This window comes from Panthera tigris, chromosome D2 (assembly GCF_018350195.1).
Source record: "Panthera tigris isolate Pti1 chromosome D2, P.tigris_Pti1_mat1.1, whole genome shotgun sequence".
In the NCBI taxonomy this organism is placed as follows: Eukaryota; Metazoa; Chordata; class Mammalia; order Carnivora; family Felidae; genus Panthera; species Panthera tigris.
Genome location: NC_056670.1, coordinates 11,298,362 through 11,319,093, shown reverse-complemented (window position 1 = coordinate 11,319,093; position 20,732 = coordinate 11,298,362). Strand labels below are relative to the sequence as shown.

At 41.1% G+C, this 20,732-nt stretch overlaps 1 protein-coding gene across 1 annotated transcript in view; it reads left to right on the top strand.

Annotated features, from left to right (window-relative positions):
- Positions 1-20,732, top strand: part of RYR2 (ryanodine receptor 2) — a 753,483-nt gene that overhangs the window by 315,263 nt on the left and 417,488 nt on the right. The window contains exons 9-10 of the mRNA XM_042960054.1: positions 4,058-4,157; positions 4,859-4,955. Coding sequence (XP_042815988.1) covers positions 4,058-4,157; positions 4,859-4,955 — 197 coding nt within the window. The remainder of the gene's footprint in view (positions 1-4,057; positions 4,158-4,858; positions 4,956-20,732) is intronic.

Here is a 20,732-nt window from a genome sequence, read left to right as displayed (position 1 = left end):
CCTAAAAATTTAGGGGCCATAGACCCCTTTGGTAATCTGATGAAGCTTATTGACCGCTTGTCATCAATGTTTTAAAATACATGAAACATATACATAGGATTACAAGGAAAACTAGACGTTCTCTAAGTGGAGTTTTGGTTAAGAACTCCCATGGGGCGTGTGGGTGGCTCAGTCGGTTAAATGTCCAACTTCAGCTCACGTCATGATCTCATGGTTTATAGGTTTGAGCCCCATGTTGGGCTCTGTACTGACAGCTCAGAACCTGGAGCCTGCTTCAGATTCTGTGTCTCCCTTGCTCTCTGCCCCTCCCCTACTCACGCTCTGTCTGTGTCTCTCTCTCTCAAAAATAAGTAAATATTAAAAAAAAAAAAAAAAAAGAACTCCCATAAGATGATTTATAATATCCTCTCTTAGTTCTGAGATTTTGTGATTCTGTCATACAATGTCCTGTTACTCAAAACACCGTTTTGGGGCCAGCAGCCTTGGTTGGCCCCTCCACACTTCCTGGGTTCAAATATGCATGTTTGGACAAGATCCTCAGCTGACTCCTGTGTGTATTCGATCTGGAGAGTCACCAACACAAAGGTCACGGTGACATGAAGGAGTGGAGGGGGCCCCAGGCCCCTCCACTTCTGCTGGTGGGTTGATGCTACTGTAAGCATGTAAATTCCAGAATAGTTACATGTTTCAGCCTAAGGCCAACTTTGCTTTCAACCTCTGACAACATCTGTTTTGCTTTAAGGACAACTAGTCTTAGTTTCAGTAATTGCAACTGTTACTGCTTTCTGAATATTTCATCCGACAGGTCTGACGATGTTGTGTATCTTTAGATTTCCCTTAGCTGTTTAAGCAGCAAAATTAATTAGAGACATCCAGAATAGTTATGCCCAGAGAATATTTTCTTGAGAAGAGTGGGCATTATTAAGTAAGTTTATGTGCTGCAATATGATCTTAAGGACATTTTTTGAACTTTATTCAGCAGACTGAAACTTTCATATTTTTATGGTCCTCTCATACATATTATTTATCTTTAGGTTTAGATAGGATTTGAAAATTGCATCTTAACCCTCCTCCCCACCCCCATTATTTTTCACTACAGCAGCTCCTTACTATTATTTTTTTAATGTTTATTTTATTTTTGAGAGAGAGAGAGACAGAGACAGAGAGAGACAGAGACAGAGAGAGAGAGAGAGAATGTGGGGGAGGTGCAGAGAGAGAGGGAGACACAGAATCTGAAGCAGGCTCCAGGATCTGAACTATCAGCATAGAGCCCCACACTGGGCTCAAACTCATGAACTGCGAGATCATGACCTGAGCTGAAGTCGGATGCTTAACCTACTGAGCCACCCAGGTGCCCCTAGCAGCACCTTATTTTTTAAAAAATTTTTTTAATGTTTATTTATTTTTGATGGGGGGAAGGGCGCATGGGGGGGGAGGGGCAGAGAGAGAGAGGGAGACACAGAATCTGAAGCAGGTTCCTGGCTCTGAGCTGTCAGCACAGAGCCCGACGCCGGGCTCGAACCCACAGACCATGAGATCATGACCTGAGCTGAAGTTGGATGCTTAACCGACTGAGCCACCCAGGTGCCCCCAGCAGCTCCTTATTGTCTGAAGCATAAGGTGCTCCCATGTTCTGGTACCTGTTTATCTGCTGATCCATATCTCACTGTATTACTAAGTATATGGTCTCAGCCCCCAACATGGAACTCTCTGCTGTATCCTGTGTTCCCATATGTCTGTCCCTTTGGGTACCCCCTTGTCTGTGTCATAACATTCCCCTTATCAGAGCCTCTTAAAGGAACAAAGAGGTCCAGGCCACTTCCATTTATGAGGTTTCTGGCATATTAAAAATGAAAACCTCCAAACTGGCTTACAAAATGTAAATTGTTTCATAAAAAATTTTGGCATGTTTTAAATATTTACTTTAGCACATTAACCTACTAATATACATACCCAAATCCGATGTATGTACAAAGTTACTCGGAGACAGCGTCTCTAAACACAGAAATGTGAGGCCCAGACCAAGCAGTCCTACTGGCCCCTCATGCTCTCATCCCACGTGGAATGCCTTCTCTCTTGTGCAAGTGCTGTCTGTCCTCAAGGCTCAGTGCAGCGAGCTCTGTTCCGGTTACGTTGGCCAAGGTGCTGTCTCGTTTCAATTCCTGGACCGCTTCAATTACAGTTCACCTAACATTGAAACGTATATTTATTTTCCCTTAAAGTATTACCTCAAAATATGGACGTATTTTACCTTCCCTTCCATGTTACAAGTGTACTGAGGGTACAGCATGTGACCTACTGATATTTAACACAGTGCTTGATACGTAGCGTATTCAGTGAAACGTGTTGTGTTGACAGACGACGATAATTTATCATCATATGGTATGAGCTTTCACTTCAATTCAAATAAAGATATAGGCATTGGTATTTTGAGTCATCTTCTCATGGTTTGGTAAAATCCATATGGATATGTGTCTGTGTGTGTGTGCGTGTGTGTGTGAGTGTGTGTGTGTGTGTGTGTGTGTGCGCTGTTACTTTGACTCAGGTCATTGAAATGGGAATATTCATAGAATAACTTCAGATTTTTTTTTTTTTTGTTTTATGCTACTTTGATTTTAAAGGTTTGGATGACTTCTTCACATTCTTGCTTAGTGAACAATGCTGCTCGATATGAGGTATACAGTTGTGAACCTGTGTCTAATAGCTTATGAGATGGGGAAAGAAAAATACACAGAACAGTTACATCACTCTGACTGCTCTGAAGGAAAATATGGCTTCCTTAGTTATGGAAGCAGAGCATGTACGAATTTATCTGTAAGTAGTTAAAGGAGTCTCCTATTGGGGAAGAAATTCAGTAACAAATGTCCACTGGGATTTGGTGTCCAAAGGACAGGCTGAGGTGACAAGGTTGTAAAAAGGCAGATGGTGAGCCAAGACGAGAAGATCAGAGCAAGTTATTGCTAAGTATGATGCATCAACAGGGAAACTTTGAATCTTATCGATTGGAAAGATTATTGATAAGATGACCACCTAAGTGTCAAATGTCAAAATTTTCTTTGATTTTGTTCCCAAGAGAACGATAGTGACTTACCTGTTTTTGCTGATGACTTGAGAGTATGTTTAGGATATTCAATGCCCTGTGGAGCACAGGAACGCCCCGTGACTGCTTCGTGATTGTTCTTCATTTAACAAAGCGGGTCAGATTTCTGGGGAAAATCTGGCACAATTAAAGACCTTAAAAGCTTAGGCTGTCATCAGCATTGGAAAAGTGTTGCAGAAACATTACAGGAATATTGGTGATGTTTACCCGAAATGACTCTAAGGAAAAAGTGGTTGTTCTATGTGTATTTGAAATTCTAGAATCAGCCAAGTAGTGATCAGTAAAATGAGCAAGGTTACCCATAATTTTGTTTTTCTTTACTAATTATTTGAAAACTCATATATTGTGACTCTTCAATGGGAAATATGATATTATTTTAGTACATTTCTGTTTTTAAGAAGGAAAATCTGAAATTTGTAGTATCTGAATTTTGGAGGAAATGGAGGGTGCTGGTTAGCTACCTATTAGGAAATATTGCCACTTACTGGCTGTCATACCAAATTGCAGATAAAAGTTCTCCAAGGACCCTGTGAAAGTCCCTTAGAATTTACCTATTTCACCGTCCAAAAGCTGTCACAGTGTGATATGTAGAAAAATTAATTATAATTTCAATGGTGAGTGACCGCTCTCTGTCAAGTTTTGTCCATCAGTGAACTGCAAAGCAAAATGGTCTGTTTTAATGCATAAATTGATTTTAGTAGTTTTGTGTGTGTGTTTCTGATTAGTGGCTTCCGTTAGTCACTCTTAGAATGAAGCTCAAAAATACCTAAAGTCAAATAGGAGCTCTAACTTTTTTTTTTTCCTACTAGTCTCTTAATGCCTGAGTGACAGGATCGAAATAGATGTTCTCAGTGGACATTCCCAAATCGGCAGTGTTAAGTTCGAGCTGCCAGAAGCACTTACGTAGTAAGACTTTCGAAAAGCCTGAAGAGATGCCCTCTTTTGCCTCTCCCACAGCATTTGTCTTACGGCAATGGCAGCTTACACGTGGATGCCGCTTTCCAGCAGACTCTCTGGAGCGTGGCCCCAATCAGCTCAGGAAGTGAAGCCGCCCAAGGTAAAAAAAAAAAAAAAAAAAAAAAAAAAAACCTCCACTTCAATTAGAGGGCTTGTCCTTGATCCATGGTTGACAGTCATCCTTGGAATTGTGATAATGAGCAGATTGTTAATCAGGGCATTTTGTGTCCAAGTATTCTGGAATGCAGATATGTGACATTTAAGAATCTTGTTTCGATTGCTATTTAAAAGTGAAGTTTGTGTTAAGATTGATTTTCTTTTTTTTGTGCCGCCACCTTTCGCTTATTTGTGTGTGCTGTATGTGCTCGCTCCCTAGATGTTGTTTTCTCCAGTGTTTTGGCCTCAGAGTATTGTTCAGTGAGGCTAATAGGGAGGCTTCTCACCTTCCAGGATTGGGGGACTTAGAGCCAGACCATGGCAGTGTTTATGCGTCAGGTTAATCTCTGCATCTGTTCTGATCATCCTCGTTTACATAGGTTCAGCTCTGAGCCTCTCCATGTTTGTATGCGGAACGGAGGCTTTTCTGGGATTGAGGTCATGTTTTCTAGCGGGAACATCACGGACGGTGGGACTTGGGAACCCTGCGCTCAGAGGCGCCAGGCAGATTTTGGCTAGATACTTAAGCCTCACTGAACTTCTGTTTCTCTGTCTATGCAAATAGAAGATTGGACCAGATGATCTGCCTGGCTGTCGGCATCTGACCATGACAGTTCAAATGTGCCTGAATTTCAATCCTTACAGGGTATCTAATTGGTGGTGACGTCCTCAGGTTGCTGCACGGACACATGGATGAATGCCTCACTGTCCCTTCAGGAGAACACGGTGAAGAGCAGCGGAGGTTGGTACCAAGCCTGGTGTATCTGAGTCTTGCCTTGATGCAATTTTTAATTTTTTAATTTATTATTTTAAAAAGTTTTTTTTTTAAACATTTATTTATTTTTGAGAGACAGAGTGAGACAGAACACAAGCAAGGAAGGGGCAAAGAGATGGGACATAGAATCCCAAGCAGGTTCTAGACTCTGAGCTGTCAGCACAGAGCCTGATGGGGGGCTTGAACTTACAAACCACGAGATCGTGACCTGAGCTGAAGTTGGACGCTCAACCTACTGAGCCGCCCAGGCGCCCCCTTGTACAATTTTTAAATTAAGACCATTCGCTTAATAGAAAATGGGCCACTAACACTCCTCTGTCCACTGAAGCAATCCATGTGTTGGCCTCTATAGAAGTTTTTCTCTTATGTTGTATTTTTTATTACCTATTGATAGAATTGCTGAAAATTTTGATATAAATAAAACATGGTCAGAAGTTTGGACTAAAATACACTGAGTGGGAGGAGTGAACACATTAAACTACTTAAAACTTCATTACATGTTCCTTACTTTTGATTTCTTTCTGGCATGTTTAGTCTCAAATTCAGTTTTAAAGTCAGAGTTCTCAAATTGCACAAAAGTTTGGGACCTTTTCCTATTACCTCCCACTTACTGACATACACGATAAAATTGACCACTCTCCCTAATATTTTATGTGACTATAACACCTCTCTGATGGTAATATTTGTTGGTGCTGGGCTGAGACTGAAGTCGTCTGGGGAGTCACTGGGGAAAGTGCAAAAATAATCCAAAACCATAGAATATTTAGGATGGTTTGAATGTCCTGCTTTGCTTTATGAATTGATGGATCCATAGTGAGTTGAACACACATATATGAGAGTACTATGAGAGAAGACGTTGTGTGGATGGTTTATTATGTGTTTTTAAGTCTTTGAGTGGACATTTCTCATAATATGAACCTATATAGTGAGGCAACTATTATTTAATACATGTTCAGTTTTGTAACTTTGATATAGAGAACATTTAGAAAGTTAATACTCACTTTTTTTTTTAGTTTATTTATTGGGAAAGAGAGAGAGGGGTGGGGAGGGAGAGAGAACAAGTTGGGGAGGGGCAGAGAGAAAGAGAATCCCAAGCAGGCTGCCCAAAGCTGGTGCAGAGCCCTACACAGGGCTCGATCCCACCATCCACAAGATCATGACCTGAGCCGAAATCGAGAGTCAGATGCTCAACCACCTGAGGCACCCAGGCACCCTGAAAGTTAATACTCATTTAACTAGCTGTTTAACCTTGGGAAAAGTCACTTTGAGGCCTCGGTTGTAGTTGTACCTCTCTTACCAGGAAGACCTGGCTTATGGTGAAGAGTGGCATGCACAGCCTGGAAAATTCCCTAAATGAAAAATGCCACTGGTAGTAGGTTGGGAAGAAGATGTTGATGGTGTTGATAGGGTTTGTCTCCAAGATGAGAGGGAATTCAAAAGGCACTCGGTTTGAGGAATTAATTCCAAACAGAAGAAAACACAGAAGACTCAAAGGGATGTAGTGTATTGTGGAAATAGCTGTTCTTCCAGAGTGACCGGGAGCAGGATGGAATCGGAGGTACAGACCAGACAAGAGAGAGCAGTGTGGTCAGCTTTTGAAGGATCCTTGGTACCATTACCATGGGCTCGCTTTTACTCTGAGGTAGTTAGGAAGGAGCGTGGGGTGGGGGTGAAATGGTCAGGTCTCTTGTAAAGAAATAGTAGGTCTTAACGGGCAGGAGGAGGTTGGGTCACCAATGAGGAGAGTCCAAATCAGGGAAACCAGGAGAAGGCTGTTGTAGGCACTCGTGCAAGAGGAAGGGAGAAACTTTACCTGGAGGGTGGCCATCAGAATGGAGAGCTCTATCTGGAACAGAGACATTTTAGGTCACGTTGACTGGTTTAGAGATAAACCAGTGTGGAGCATGAGGGAGTGTATCTGATCCGGGGTGTCCTGCTGTTTCTGGCTTGAGTAAAGAGAGATGGTGCTAAAGATTATTAGGAGACATTCAGTTTTCATAGTAAGGATTGAGTAAAGTTTGGATACTGGTAACTACAGAGGGTCCGTGGGACATTAAGCAGGAAGTTGGAATTTTTGAGTCATTTACTTAGAGCTTGACCTGGATGTAAAGTCCAAGTGCCCAGGGGACAGTTGAAGGAATGAGGGTCCTACGTAGGGAGGGCAGAGCTGGAATTAGGGGGATGTGTTGATCAGTTTGGGGCATTGCTTTAAAAAGGCCGCAAAGCCTTGGAATAGGCTAACCAGAGAGGAGGCCGAGGGTGGTATCCCAGAGCACGCTGACGTTTGGGATGTGGACAGGCAAAGAAGAGTCTGCATGGTAGCCAGGTAGAGAACCAGGGAGGTTACTCATGGAAGCCAAGGGAAGATTGGGGGGCAGGTGTGTTAAATGCGGTGATATGTTTATATAAACTTAGGAGCAAAAAGAGGTCCTGTCTTAGTCACTGGGGAATTTATTCTCTGATTTGTTAAAGGAAGCACTTAGAGCAAGTGATGCTTCTTAGAGCCCTTCTCTTGTTTCTACAGATGCGAGAGACTGGTAGTTAAGGCTCTGGAGCTACACACACCTGGGTTTGGGCCTCACCTCTGCCACTTCCCAATTGGGTGACTTGTGCGGGTGACTTAATTTCTTTAAGAATTGCTTTTCTCCACTGTGAAATGCAGCTTAAGTATGAGCTGGGAAGATTCAGTGGGACAATGCGTGGAAAATACTTGATGTGCAGTAAGAGATCAGCAGATTTCGTTGTCGCTGTCATTATTATTTAGATAGAAGAGCAGGATTTAGTCAGACGTGGGAGAATCCGAGGGACCCTGGGCATGTGGATGAAAGCTTACTGGAGCATAGGCTTTGGAGGAAGCAAGGCTAAACTATATCGAGGAAAATCCTCTATTCTTTGAATTGAATGGAGTAGGTGTGGGGTGGGGAAGGACTCCTGATTCCTGCTAAGGTTCAGAAGCCAGAAATGGATGAGCATAGTTTTTGTTTGAATAGCTGAATATTTTCATCCTCCGATGAGAATATTCAGTGGCAGAGAGACCCCAGAGATCCTCAGCTGAGCTCACTGACAATGACTACAGTTTTCCGGTTCTCCTGGACACTAGAGAACCTGTAGGTTAAATAGGTGTTTGTTTGTTTTTTATTTAAGTTTATTTATTTATTTGAGAGAGACTGAGACAGCACAATGGGGGAGGGGCAGAGAGAGGGAGACACAGCATCCGAAGCAGGCTCCAGGCCCCGAGCCGTCAGCACAGAGCCCGACGCGGGGCTTGAACTCACAAACCGCGAGATCGTGACCTGAGCCGAAGTCGGCCGCTCAACGGACTGAGCCAGCCACGCGCCCCTAAATAGGTGTTTTCTTGAACGGGGCATTTATAGGGTGGATTTTCTACTGATTCTGTAGGTAGCTGGTTATTACTGCAGGGAAAACTAGCGGGCATTTCAAAGATATTTTATTATTGTTCTGGATCTGCTGTCCCATTGCATACATGTTGACATCTGTCCTTTCTCATATCATTCTTGAGTTAATGTTGTTAATGTCTGTGTGTCAAATTACTCTCAATATGTATTCAGTTCAGCAAATCACTGCTCTTTCTAGGGAGTGATGTCAGTAAGAACACATCCGTTTGTGCCCTGTGCACAGTATGTTTATGCGGGTGAAATTAGATTTAAAGAGATGTCAGATCATGGCTTGAGGGAGAAAATGAGTCAGAAATAGGCAGCAGCAACCTAAGGGGTGTTGCTTAAGGAAGGATAGTTAGACTTGTCTTGATGAAATAGTGAGATTGGGCATTTAGTTGCATGTCACAAGAAAAATGATTTCTTAAATTTTACATTCGCACTGCACTCAAGTCTTGTTACTATCATTGTGTAGAAATGTCTTTATCCCCCTTTGTTCTGACGCGGAGTCATTTCAGTCTCTTCAGTGACTCGGGGCGGGGGGCGGGCGGCAAAGGGCAACTCAGTCTGGAGGCAGTAGCTCTTTAATTGATTTGAATCTCTACTGGGGGAGAAACGCATCATGATAACCGAAGAACATATATTTTGATTCGTTTAAAAAAAAGAAGTGGAAATAATTTGATTTTTGGACAGCCACTTGAAAGCTGGAGGAATTCTCGGGAAATACGTGGAAGAATTCTTTTACCTCACAGCTCTGTGCCATACTTGTGATCTGCTTACGCTCAGTAATCGCGTCACGTTGCGAAGGTCAAAGAACTAAGGTCAAACCAGATTTGTCATAAGAAGTAGTTGAAGTAAGGAGATGGCCAGAAGCGACATTTACTTTCGAGTAATTTAGGAACATGTCGGTCATCAGTGCCTCGTTCCCGAATGGATACGTCGTCCTGCCTGTGCCCCATTCCGTTGACGGTTGTTGAATAGACACAACTATAATTATAGCAGTTTAACATGCAGTTTGGGGACGGGTTCTGTAATACCAGAGACCAATGGAGTGAACTTTAGTTTCCTCCTCACATTTAGACTTGTATGTGGAAGTAATTACCTAGGCATTCTCATGAGGGTATTAATAAAAACTCTTAGAACGAAGAGCAGACAGTGGCCCATACAGTTAAGTGGAACTGAATGGGGGAATGAGCTCCTACTCAAGCTAAACTGAATTCATAGTTTTCTTCATTCTTCTTGCTCATCTTATGTTTATGGATTGAATTCTGACATTACGCATGAAATACAGCATCACGATAGTTTTATTTGAAATTTCTTTAAAAAAGATTGTTTTGGGGCGCCTGGGTGGCTCAGTCGGTTGAGCTTCCGACTTCGGCTCGGGTCATGATCTCACGGTTCGTGGGTTCGAGCCCCGCGTCAGGCTCTGTGCTGACAGCTCAGAGCCTAGAGCTTGTTTCAGATTCTGTGTCTCCCTCTCTCTCTGACCCTCCCCCACTCATGCTCTGTCTCTCTCTGTCTCAAAAATAAATAAACATTAAAAAAAATTAAAAAAAGATTGTTTTGTTTATTTTTTGAGAGAGAGAGAGAGAGAGAGAGAGTGTGTGTGTGTGTGAGTGAGGGAAGGGCAGGGAGAGAGGGAGACACAGAACCCGAAGCAGGCTCCAGGCTCCAAGCTGTCAGTACAGAGCCTGATGCAGGGCTTGAACTCACGAACCCTGAGATCATAACCTGAGCCCAAGTTGGAGGCTTAACCGACTGAGCCACCTAGGTGCCCCTTAAATTTCTTGAGATTTTTCCAGGAAGACCCTGTGGTTCTAAAGTCACAGGTATGCGAGTTGTCTAAATAACAGTAAAAATATAATCTATAGAGGTTGTGAGCATTTGGGTTGAAGGGGGATACCTTGAGTATCAGCTTTAAATTGTAATTTTTTCGTTCTGACCCAGACTCTTTAGATAGAATATATTAAGGAGAGACGGGGATTTGTCAGAGCAATATCGTGTTTTAATTACTTACTTAAAAATAAGCTTTCATTCTGGAAGCTTGAAATCTGATTACCGGTTTTCATTTTGAGCATGACATATTTTACATGGGGAGTATTTTCTGCCCTGGATTCTATCACTGGATTGCATCCTATTCAGTCCATTTTTATGTGTTTTTTTTTTTTTTTTCAACGTTTTTTATTTATTTTTTTGGGGGGGACAGAGAGAGACAGAGCATGAACGGGGGAGGGGCAGAGAGAGAGAGGGAGACACAGAATCGGAAACAGGCTCCAGGCTCCGAGCCGTCAGCCCAGAGCCTGACGCGGGGCTCGAACTCACAGACCGCGAGATCGTGACCTGGCTGAAGTCGGACACTTAACCGACTGCGCCACCCAGGCGCCCCAGTCCATTTTTATGTGAAGCGTAATAAAATATCAGCAAAGGCATTTCCTTTACGTGCACATACACTTACTTATGCATGAAATACGCACTATCTGAATTAAGTATGCCATACTTTTAAGTTAGTGAATTTTAGCATTTCCTTTGAGTTTTATTTACTTAGAGAGCATGAGCACAGGAGGGGCAGAGAGAGGGAGAGAGAGAGTCCCGAGTAGGCTCCACACTGTCATTGCAGAGCCCGACATGGGGCTCTGACTCCTAGACCATGAGATCATGACCTGAGCTGAAATCAGGAGTCAGACGCTGACTGAGCCACCCACGTGCTTAAATTAGTGAATTTTAAAGTGGAAAAATTGGGGGAATATTATTGGGAACTATTATTTGGGGTCTCTGACTTGGATACCGGTTATTAGAGGAACGTTTTTTGAAAAGCATCATTTGTATGTTAAAACCGGTTATGCTGTGTAGTTCATGGGTAGTTTTATTCATTCAGTAACAATTTGTGGAATGACTATCGTGTTCTGGGTGCTGGGGTTATAGCAGTGTATAAAAGGATGCAATGTCTCTTTTCTCAAGGAGGTTACATTCTAGTGGGGATATGAGGCAACGAAAACATAAATGCACTTATTTCTAAATGCACCCACATATGCATACACCCACAGATAATATACAAGGTGATGAGAAGGGCTTTGGAGAAAAATAAAGGAGACAAAGGAGTGGAGAGGGTTTGTGTTTGTGTGTGTGTTCGAGGGAGGGAGAGAGGGAAGGAGAGCGGGAGAGAAGGAGAGAGGGAGAGAGCGGGAGGGAGAGCTTGATCCGCAGAGAGAGGTGGTTCTGTTTCTGTTTTATCAGGCATTACTGTTGCGTATGCTTGCTCTGTCTTTCTACTTGCCAGTGGAGGACAATTAAGTTATTGTTTCTGACAGTATCTGGAAATAAATGCTGCATTTGCTTTCCAGCATGTGACTCAGCAGGCAAAAGCTGTGCCATATGTATGCATGACAATATTTTTTGCCTCCTTGCCCCTTTTATGATATTTTGGTGATTTAATGAGCTTTAGTTGTAAATAATTGATAAGAAGTGAGATGGGTTTGATACCATGAATTAAGTGTCTCGCTGTCTGGTTTGGAAAGAGATGCGTGGTTTATGTCTGTGTACACAATCGGATGACTAATATCCTTGCCGGGTTTGTACGCCCTCGGTCACCACCTCGGAGGAAGCTTATAAAGCTGCCTTCTGTGCTCCTAAACGTTCAAAGAGATAAAGTTATCCGATGAGGGCTTCTCAGGCACCTGTTCCCCTTCACGACCCGTATGTACCTTTGCAGCCTGGCTATGGGAGCTGGATGGCTTTGCTAAGCAGTTTTGATGAAAGAGTAAACACATATCGGGAGAGCTATTTTCTCTTCTGTGCCTCTACTCCCTTGAGAGAGGTTCACTCTTTTCCCCAAATTTAAACTCCCTGCAGACTGCAGACAGCACAGGGCCTTATTTCAGCCTGCCCTCATTTAGCAGCCTGACTCGGTCTATAACCCACATACTCAAGGAATGACGGGGCTAGCATGCACTATTTGAAAAAATATAGGTCTTGAAGGCAAAAGATTAAAAATATTCACAGGAATTGAAATGATTGGATTTCAGGAAAACTTAAAAACAACAACGACAACAGTAATTGAAGTGTTCTATACACTTAAAGTTAAGTGAATTAAAAAAGAGACAATAGAATTAAAGAAATCAACATTAAAAGAGAAATATCCTCAGGGGTGCCTGGGTGACTCAGTGGGTTAAGCATCCGACTTTGGCTCAGGTCATGAGTTCGCGCCCCGCGTCGGGCTCTGTGCTGACAGCTCAGAGCCTGGAGCCTGCCTCGGATTCTGTGTCTCCCTCTCTCTCTGCCCCACCTCTGCTCATGCTGTCTCAAAAATAAATTAAACAAAACATTAAAAAAATACTCCAGTTATTTTCTCGATGAAATCCAAGACGATTTTTCACTTGGCCCTGTTTTGTTTCTTCACTTAATCTGAATGTTAGCAGTATCTTTCAAGAAACAAAGACAGAAAGAAGGAAAGAAAGGAAAGCTGCTTCTCCCTTTTAACTTCCAGATGACTTTGTGGTTGTATTTTGGGTGGAGTGAAAGGTAAGAGCAGTGACATATTTTTGCTGTTTTCCTGCTCTAGTCCTGTTTACATGCTTCTCTGTAGTATCAATACTGTTTTTAATTCGTGGCGATTCATGTGCATTTATTCTGATGTATCCTCTCAAAACATCCCTGTTTTCTCTTGGACAGCACCTTGAATAGACATATCGTCACAGACTCAGCCCCCAAGTGGAGACACAATGTTACTCTCAACACCGGGTACACGTGTACTTCCTGAGGTCACTGTTGCTGTATAGACACTTTTGACAGTTTGCTTTATAGCACCTGCGGCCCAGGCAAACGCCCTCATAGGCATGGAGGAGACTGCAGCCAACGGCCAAATTCTACTGTGAAAAATGCGTAAACTCCCAACACGTAGGATTTTATTCTGAAATCACCTTTTAATCCTGGGCCTGCTTTTCAGTCCCTTCCACTCAATGCCTTGAATGCTTATTGAGGGACTTGTATGTTGTTGGCATTTGAATGAGAGCCAGCCCGTGTCTTTAAGGAATTCGCTGTCTGGTGAGATCTCAATACTACATTCAGGAAGAAGTGAGTGTTAATCTGGGAAAGGCCAACACAGTCTATTCAAAAATTGCATCGTAGAAAGCATCTCTTACCATTCTGCCCTTGGAGGAAGGTTAGCAGTCTTCCTCAAGGAAGGAAGGAATCTTTCTCCGTCTCTGATTTTGAAGCAATAAGCTTGTTAGCCTGTACGAGCTAGTCCAACATTCTTCTCTTTCCACTAATGGGTTTGAATCTGCTATTCGGTATCAACTGTCAGTAGCTCTGTGTGAGTAATTTTTTGGTGAACCTGATTATTTTGCAGAGGATTCATAGAAGAAGCCTCAGTCTCCAGGGTCTCGTAATACATTAACACAGCGGAACTTAATTTGGTTGAGGCCATGCTGGTGGTGGGACTGTCTTTAACTGCCCCATACAAATAATGACGCTCGTCACATACTGCCATTTATTATCTTTATTGGCGATCAGTGTCTCCTATTGTTCGTCTCTTCTGTTTACTTTTCAGCCAGGGTAGCACCCTGCATTCTTGTACACCTTTTAGATAGTGACATGTATGTGGGCATCTGCACACAAATGCTTATTCTTTTGCATTTGTGAAAGAAATAAATGGAGAAAAAACAAGTCGTGTGCTTTGGGTTGTTTAAGGAGAGCAGCGGGGTGCCTGCATTGACTCCCACTCTCGCTAACTCAGCAGGGTCAGAGGTCCCCCACCTGTGTTATTTTGGTGACTCTTGAAAGACCGTTCCCTGCTTTGCTTTGGGGAGGGGAAGAAAAGGTGTCTTAACTAGACCAGCTTACCAACCTGAATGAGCAGAATACTGTTTCGGCGCCTGGGAGTCCCACATCCTTGGCTCAGTCTTCTCTACAGGAAGCGCCTTGACTTCAAATCAGTCCATGGAAGGAGACCCCGTTCTTGTAGCGGGCATCTGAGCCTTGAAAACCATGATTTTCAAAACGTAATTGGGTGGTTGTGGGTATCTTTGACAATCTGATGTACATTACAGATTCTTCCTAGAAAATTCACACACTTGCCAATGTGGAAAGATTTTTGTCTGTGGGGTGATTTCTGTGATGTTAATTTTTTTTTGAAGTATGTTCCCTTATTCTTCCCCACTAAGCAATCAGTGGTGCCTGTGTTTTTTTTACCCCAAAGGGGAGGTTTGTGACTTCCCAGAAAGCTTAAGCTTTGTACAAGGCACTTCCCTTTCTGACTTGTATTCCCTAAAGACTTTCAAAGAAGTTGTTGTGCGTTAGTGTCTTAGAAGGGAGAGAGATTGTTTCTGATAGAAAAGAAAATGAGAAGGGATTTTTCAACTTAAAAGACATTTAGATGAAGCAAATGGATGCCCAAGGGGGAAAAATAATAATAATAATAATAATAATAATAATAATAATAAATAGCCTTGACCCAAACCTCACACTTGACACAAAAAAAGAACTCCAAGTGGATCAAAGGCAGAAATGTAAGACATAAAACCATAAAACTTTCAGAAAAAATAGAAAAAAAATCTTGAGGATCATGGACTTTTAAAACTTGACATTGAAACCACAACTTCATGAAAAGAAACCATTGATAAACTGGACCTCATCGAAATGAGAAACTTTGTGTTCGTTCTATAAATGCCCATGTGGAGAAGATGAAAAGACACATTCTAGAGGGGCAGAAAATATTGGCAGGTCATAATTCCAATGAAGGGCTAACATCTAAAAATACATAAAGAACTCTCAAAGCTTGGCAGTAAAAACCAAAAAACAACAACAAAAAAACAACGTAATTAAAAAATGGGCAAAATACAAGAACGGCTATTTCACGAAGAGGGCATATAGGTTGCAAGTAAGCTCATGAGAAAATGTATAGCATCATTAGTCATTGTGGTAAATGACTAATCATCATTAGGCATAATCAATATGCAGATTGACCAAAACCGACAAAAATATTGATAGCCATGTGCTGGTGAGGATGCAGAGAAACTGAATCACTCATAAATGGCTTGCAGAGTGGTACCCCTGCTCTGGAAAACATTTTGACACTTGCTTTAAAAACTAAGTGTACACTACCACGTGACCTAGCAATTTCACCCCTGGGAGTTTATCCCAAAGAAATGAAAACTGTATTCACACACACACACACACACACGTGTGTGTGTGTGTGTGTGTGTATACATATATATGTGTATATATATGTATGTATGTACACATATATATATATATTTACATACAGTATTGTGTATACATGTAATATACAGAAATACTTAGTGTAAAGTAGCTTTTTTGTAACAGCCAAAAGCTGGAATCACCCCAAATGTCCTTCAGCTCATGAATTATTGAACCATCAGTGGTATAACCATAGCAGAGAACATTACTCAGCAATTAAGAAGCAGTGCCCTGTTGATATAGCAACTTGGATGAATCTTCAGGCAATTATGCTGAGTGAAAAATATCAATCCAAGCATCTTACATACTCTAAGATTCCATTTTTCTAACATTTTTGAAATGTTAAAGCTTAGAAATGGAAGGGAGTGGTTGTCCGGAGTTAGGGAAGCGAGAGCAGGGAGAGAGAAGGAAGAGCATGTAGTTATAAAACGGAATATGAGGAATCTTTGTGGCACAGGACCTTCCCACTGATGAGGATCAGGAACTAACACAAATGACAACATGGTGTAGAATGTAATAAAAGCAGAACTGGATAAATATAAGATCGGGGATTGTATCAAAGCCAATATATATATTTTAAAATTTTTTAATGTTTATTTTTGAGAAAGAAAGAGACAGAGCGTGAGCCGGGGAGGGGGAGAAGAAGGAGACACAGAATCCGAAGCAGGCTCCAGGCTCTGAGCTGTCAGCACAGAGCCTGATGTGGGGCTCGAACTCACGAATGTTGAGATCATGAGACCATGAGCTGAAGTCAGACGCTTAACCAATGGAGCTACCCCGGCACCCCTCAAAGCCAATATTCTTGATGAGAGACTTCTATATTTTTAAAAACATTATTGTTAGGAGAAACTAGACAAGTTCAAGAACAAAATGTTCAGAAATACTTTATTCTTTCAACGGCATGTGAATCTACAGTTATCTTACAGCAAAGTTTTTTTCACCCATCCCCTCATCCATATCCCCTCTGGCAAGCACCAATTTGTTCTCTGTATTTGAGAGTCAATCTTTTGTTTGTGTGTGTGTTTGTCTGTCTCTCTTTTCTTTGTTGATTTGTTTTGTTTCTTAAAGTCTATATGAGTGAAATCGTATGGTATTTGTTTTTCTCTGACTGACTTATTTCTCTTAGCATAAAACACTCTATCCATCACATGGTTAGAAATGACAAGATTTCTTTTTTAAGGTTGAGTAAGATTCCATTGTGTATATGTATCGCATCTTTATTCATTCGTCTGCAGATGAACAATCACAGATGCTTCAATATCTTGGCTATCATAAATAATCCTGCAATAAACAGAGAGGTACATATATCATTTCAAATTATATTTTGGGTGTTTTTTTTTTTTTTTGTAGATACCAAGTAGTGGAATTACTGGACCATATGATAATTTTATTTTTAACTTCTTGAGGCACCTTCATACTGTTTTCTACAGTTACTGAACCAGTTGGCACTTCCGCCAACATTGCACAAGGGTTCCTTTTACCCTATATCCTCACCAACACTTGTCATTTCTTGTCTTTTTTGGTTCTAGCCATTCTGACAGGTGTATGGTGATATGTGATTGTGGTCTTGATTTGCATTCCCATGCTGATGAGTGATGTTGAGCATCTTTTCATGTGTCTGTTGGCCATTTGTATATTGTCTTCGGAAAAATATCTGTTTACTTCCTCTGCCTATTTTTTAATTGGATTGTTTGTGTTTTTTTGGTGTTGAGTTGTACAAGTTCTTTAAATATTTTAGATAGTAACCCCTTATCAGATATATCATTTGCAAATATCTTTTCCCATTTAGTAGGTTGCCTTTGTCATTTTGTTGATGATTCCTTTCACCATGTGAAAGGTTTTTTATTTTGATATAGTCCCAATAGTTTAATTTTACTTTGGCTTCTGTTGCCTTAGGAGACATATCTAGAAAAATGTTTCTTTGGTTGATGTCAAAGAAATTACTGCCTATGTTTTCTTCTAGGATTTTGATGGTTTCAGGTCTTACATTTATGGCTTTTTAAAAAATTTTTTTCAAGTTTATTTATTTATTTTGAGAGAGACAGAGACAGCATGAGTAGGGGAGGGGCAGAGAGAGAGGGAAAGGGAGAGACAGAATCTTAAGCAGGCTCCACACCATCAGTGCACAGCCCGATGTGGGGCTCGAACTCATGAAACCGTGAGATCACGATCTGAACTGAAACTGAGAGTCAGATGCTTAACTGACTGAGCCACCCAGGTGCCCCTTACATTTATGTCTTTATTCCATTTTGAGTTTGCTTTTGTGTATGGTATAAGAAAGTGGTCTAGTTTCATTCTTGTGCATGTTGTCCCATTTTCCCAGCAGCATTTGTTAAAGAGACTGTATTTTTCCCATTGGATATTCTTTTCTGCTTTGTCACAGATTAATTGACCATATAATTGCAGGTTCATTTCTGGGTTTTTTATTGTTTTGTTGATCGATGTGTTTGTTTTTGTGCCAGTACCATACTGTTTTGATTACTACAGCATTGTGATGTAACTTGAAATCTGGGATTGTGATACCTCCAGCTGTGTTCTTTTTCCAGATTCCAGATAGCTTTGGCTATTCAGGGTCGTTTGTGGTTCCATACAAATTTTAGGATGGTTTGTTCTTGTTCTGTGTTGGTGTTTTGATAGCGATTGCATTGAGTCTGTAGATTGCTTTGGGTAGTGTGGACATTTTAACAATATTTGTTCTCCTAGTCCATGAGCATGGAATATCTTTCCATTTGTCTGTGTCATCATAAATTGCTATCATCATTGTTTTATTGTTTTCAGAGTATAATTCTTTCACTCTTTTGGTATTTTATTATTTTTGGTATGATTTAAAAATTTTTTTAATGGTTACTTACTTTTGAGAGAGAGGGAGACAGAGCACAAGTTGGGGGGCAGTGCAGAGAGAGAGAGAGGGAGACACAGAATCTGAAACAGGCTCCAGGCTCCGAGCTGTCAGCACAGAGCCCGACACGGGGCTCCAACTCATGAACCGTGAGATCGTGACCTGAGCCAAAGTTGGAGGCTTAATCGACTGAGCCACCCAGATGCCCCTATTTTTGGTATAATTTAAATGGGATTGTTAATTTCTCTTTTTTTTGTTTCTTTATTATTAGTGTATAGAAATGCAACATGGGGCGCCTCCATGGTTCACAGTCACTTAAGCGGCTGACTCTTGATTTCAGTTCAGGTCATGATTTCAGTCATGGGATGGAGCCCTGCTTCGGGCTTCTCAGTGAGCATGGAGCCTGCTTGGGGCTCTTTCTGCCTCTTCCCTTCTCCCCCTCTCCTCTGCTTACATATGTGCTCTCTCTCGAAAATTTAAAAAAAAATGGAAAAAATGCAAAATATTTCTGTATGTCAATTTTGTATCCTGTGACTTTGTTGAATTCATTTATCAGTTCTAGTGGCTTTTTTTTTTTTTATGGAATCTTCAGTTTGCTGCATCATGTCTTTTGAAAATAGTTCTACCTCTTTCTTACCAATTTGGATGCCTTTTATTTCTTTTTCTTGACTGATTGCTGCAGCTAAGACTTTCAGTACTATATCGAATAAAAATGATGAGAATGTGCATCCTTGTCTTGTTCTTCATCTAGGAGAAAAAGATCTTAGTTTTTCCCCATCAAGTATGATGTCAGCTGTGGGTTTTTTATATATGGTCTTTATTATGTTGAGGTGTGTTTCCTCCGTATCTACTTCGTTGAGTTTTTATTGTGGATGTTGTACTTTGTTAGATACTTTTTCTGCATCTGTTGTGGTGACCATATGGCTTTTATCCTTTCACTTCTTAATGTGATGGATCATATTGATTGATTTGTAAATATTGAACCACCCTTGGCATTTTTGGATTAAATCCCACTTGTTCATGGTGAATGAATTTTTAAGTGTGTTGTTGAATTTGACTTGCTACTATTTTGTTGATGATTTTTGCATCTATGTTCATCAGAGATACTGTTATCCTTTAGTTTTCTTCCTTTGTTTTTCTTTGTAGTGTCTTTGTCTGGATTTGGTAGGAGGGTAATGCTGACCTTTTAGAAGGAATTTGGAAGCTTTCCTTCCTCTGCTATTTTTTTGGAATAGTTTGAGAAGAACAGATATCAACTCTCCTTTGAATGTTTGGTAGAAGTTACCTGTGAAGCAATCTGGTCCTAGACTTTTGTTGGTTTGGAGGGTTTTTTTTTATTTTTTGTTTTTTTTAATTTTTTTTAAGTTTATTTATTTTGAGACAGAGAGAGGAAGTGAGCAGGGAAGAAGCAGACAGAGAGGGAGAAAGAGAATCTCAAGGAGACTCTGTGCTGACAGCACAGAGCGTGATGTGGGGCTTGAACTCACAAACCGTGAGATCATGACCTGAGCTGAAACCAAGACTTGGACGCTTAACTGGTTGAACCACCCAGGTGCCCCGGTTCGGAGTTTTTTTAATTACTGATTTCAATTTTGTTGCTGATAATTGTGGTCTGCTCAAAATTTCTGTTTGTTCCTAATTCAGTTTTGGAGGGTTGTATGTTTCTAGGAATTTATCCACTTTTTCTAGGTTGTCCAGCTTGTTGTCTTACAGTTTTTTAATAATGTTTTCTTGTAATCATTTGTATTTCTGTGGTGTTAGTTCAAAACAAATTTTGAAGACATTTGCAGAGACTGGGGAGTATTTTTACTGGGTTCCACTTTCAGGATGACCAGCCGTCTACTACCTGATAGCTTTCTATTTCCCATTTCATCTTAGCTTATAAGGAGATGGCAAGAAGTCAGAGGGGAATGGCTCTGGATTTTTTTTTTTTTTCACTTTGGCAAAATGTCATGCCTCTCCAGTGAATAGAAATCAGTAGCCCTCAGACTGGAAGGGAGCATGTGTGTACAGGAGATCTAACAAGTGAACCGGTCTTACCCCATGTCTGAAATTGCTGCACCACTCTAGCAAGAATAATGAGCTCTTGAATTCCCCATTGGCCGGATGGACTCAAAGTTGAAAATAATTGTACTTTAAAGATAATTTTTAAAAGTGAAATTGGTAATAATAGTAGATAGGTTATTTCAAACCAAGGTCCTCCTGAGAAAAACTACAAAAGGTAAACCACCCCCTAAAATCCGTTTGAAGATAACTCAGAGCAAAAAAAAAAAAAAAAAAAAAAAAAAAGTCAAAATGTGAGGGCCAGTGTCC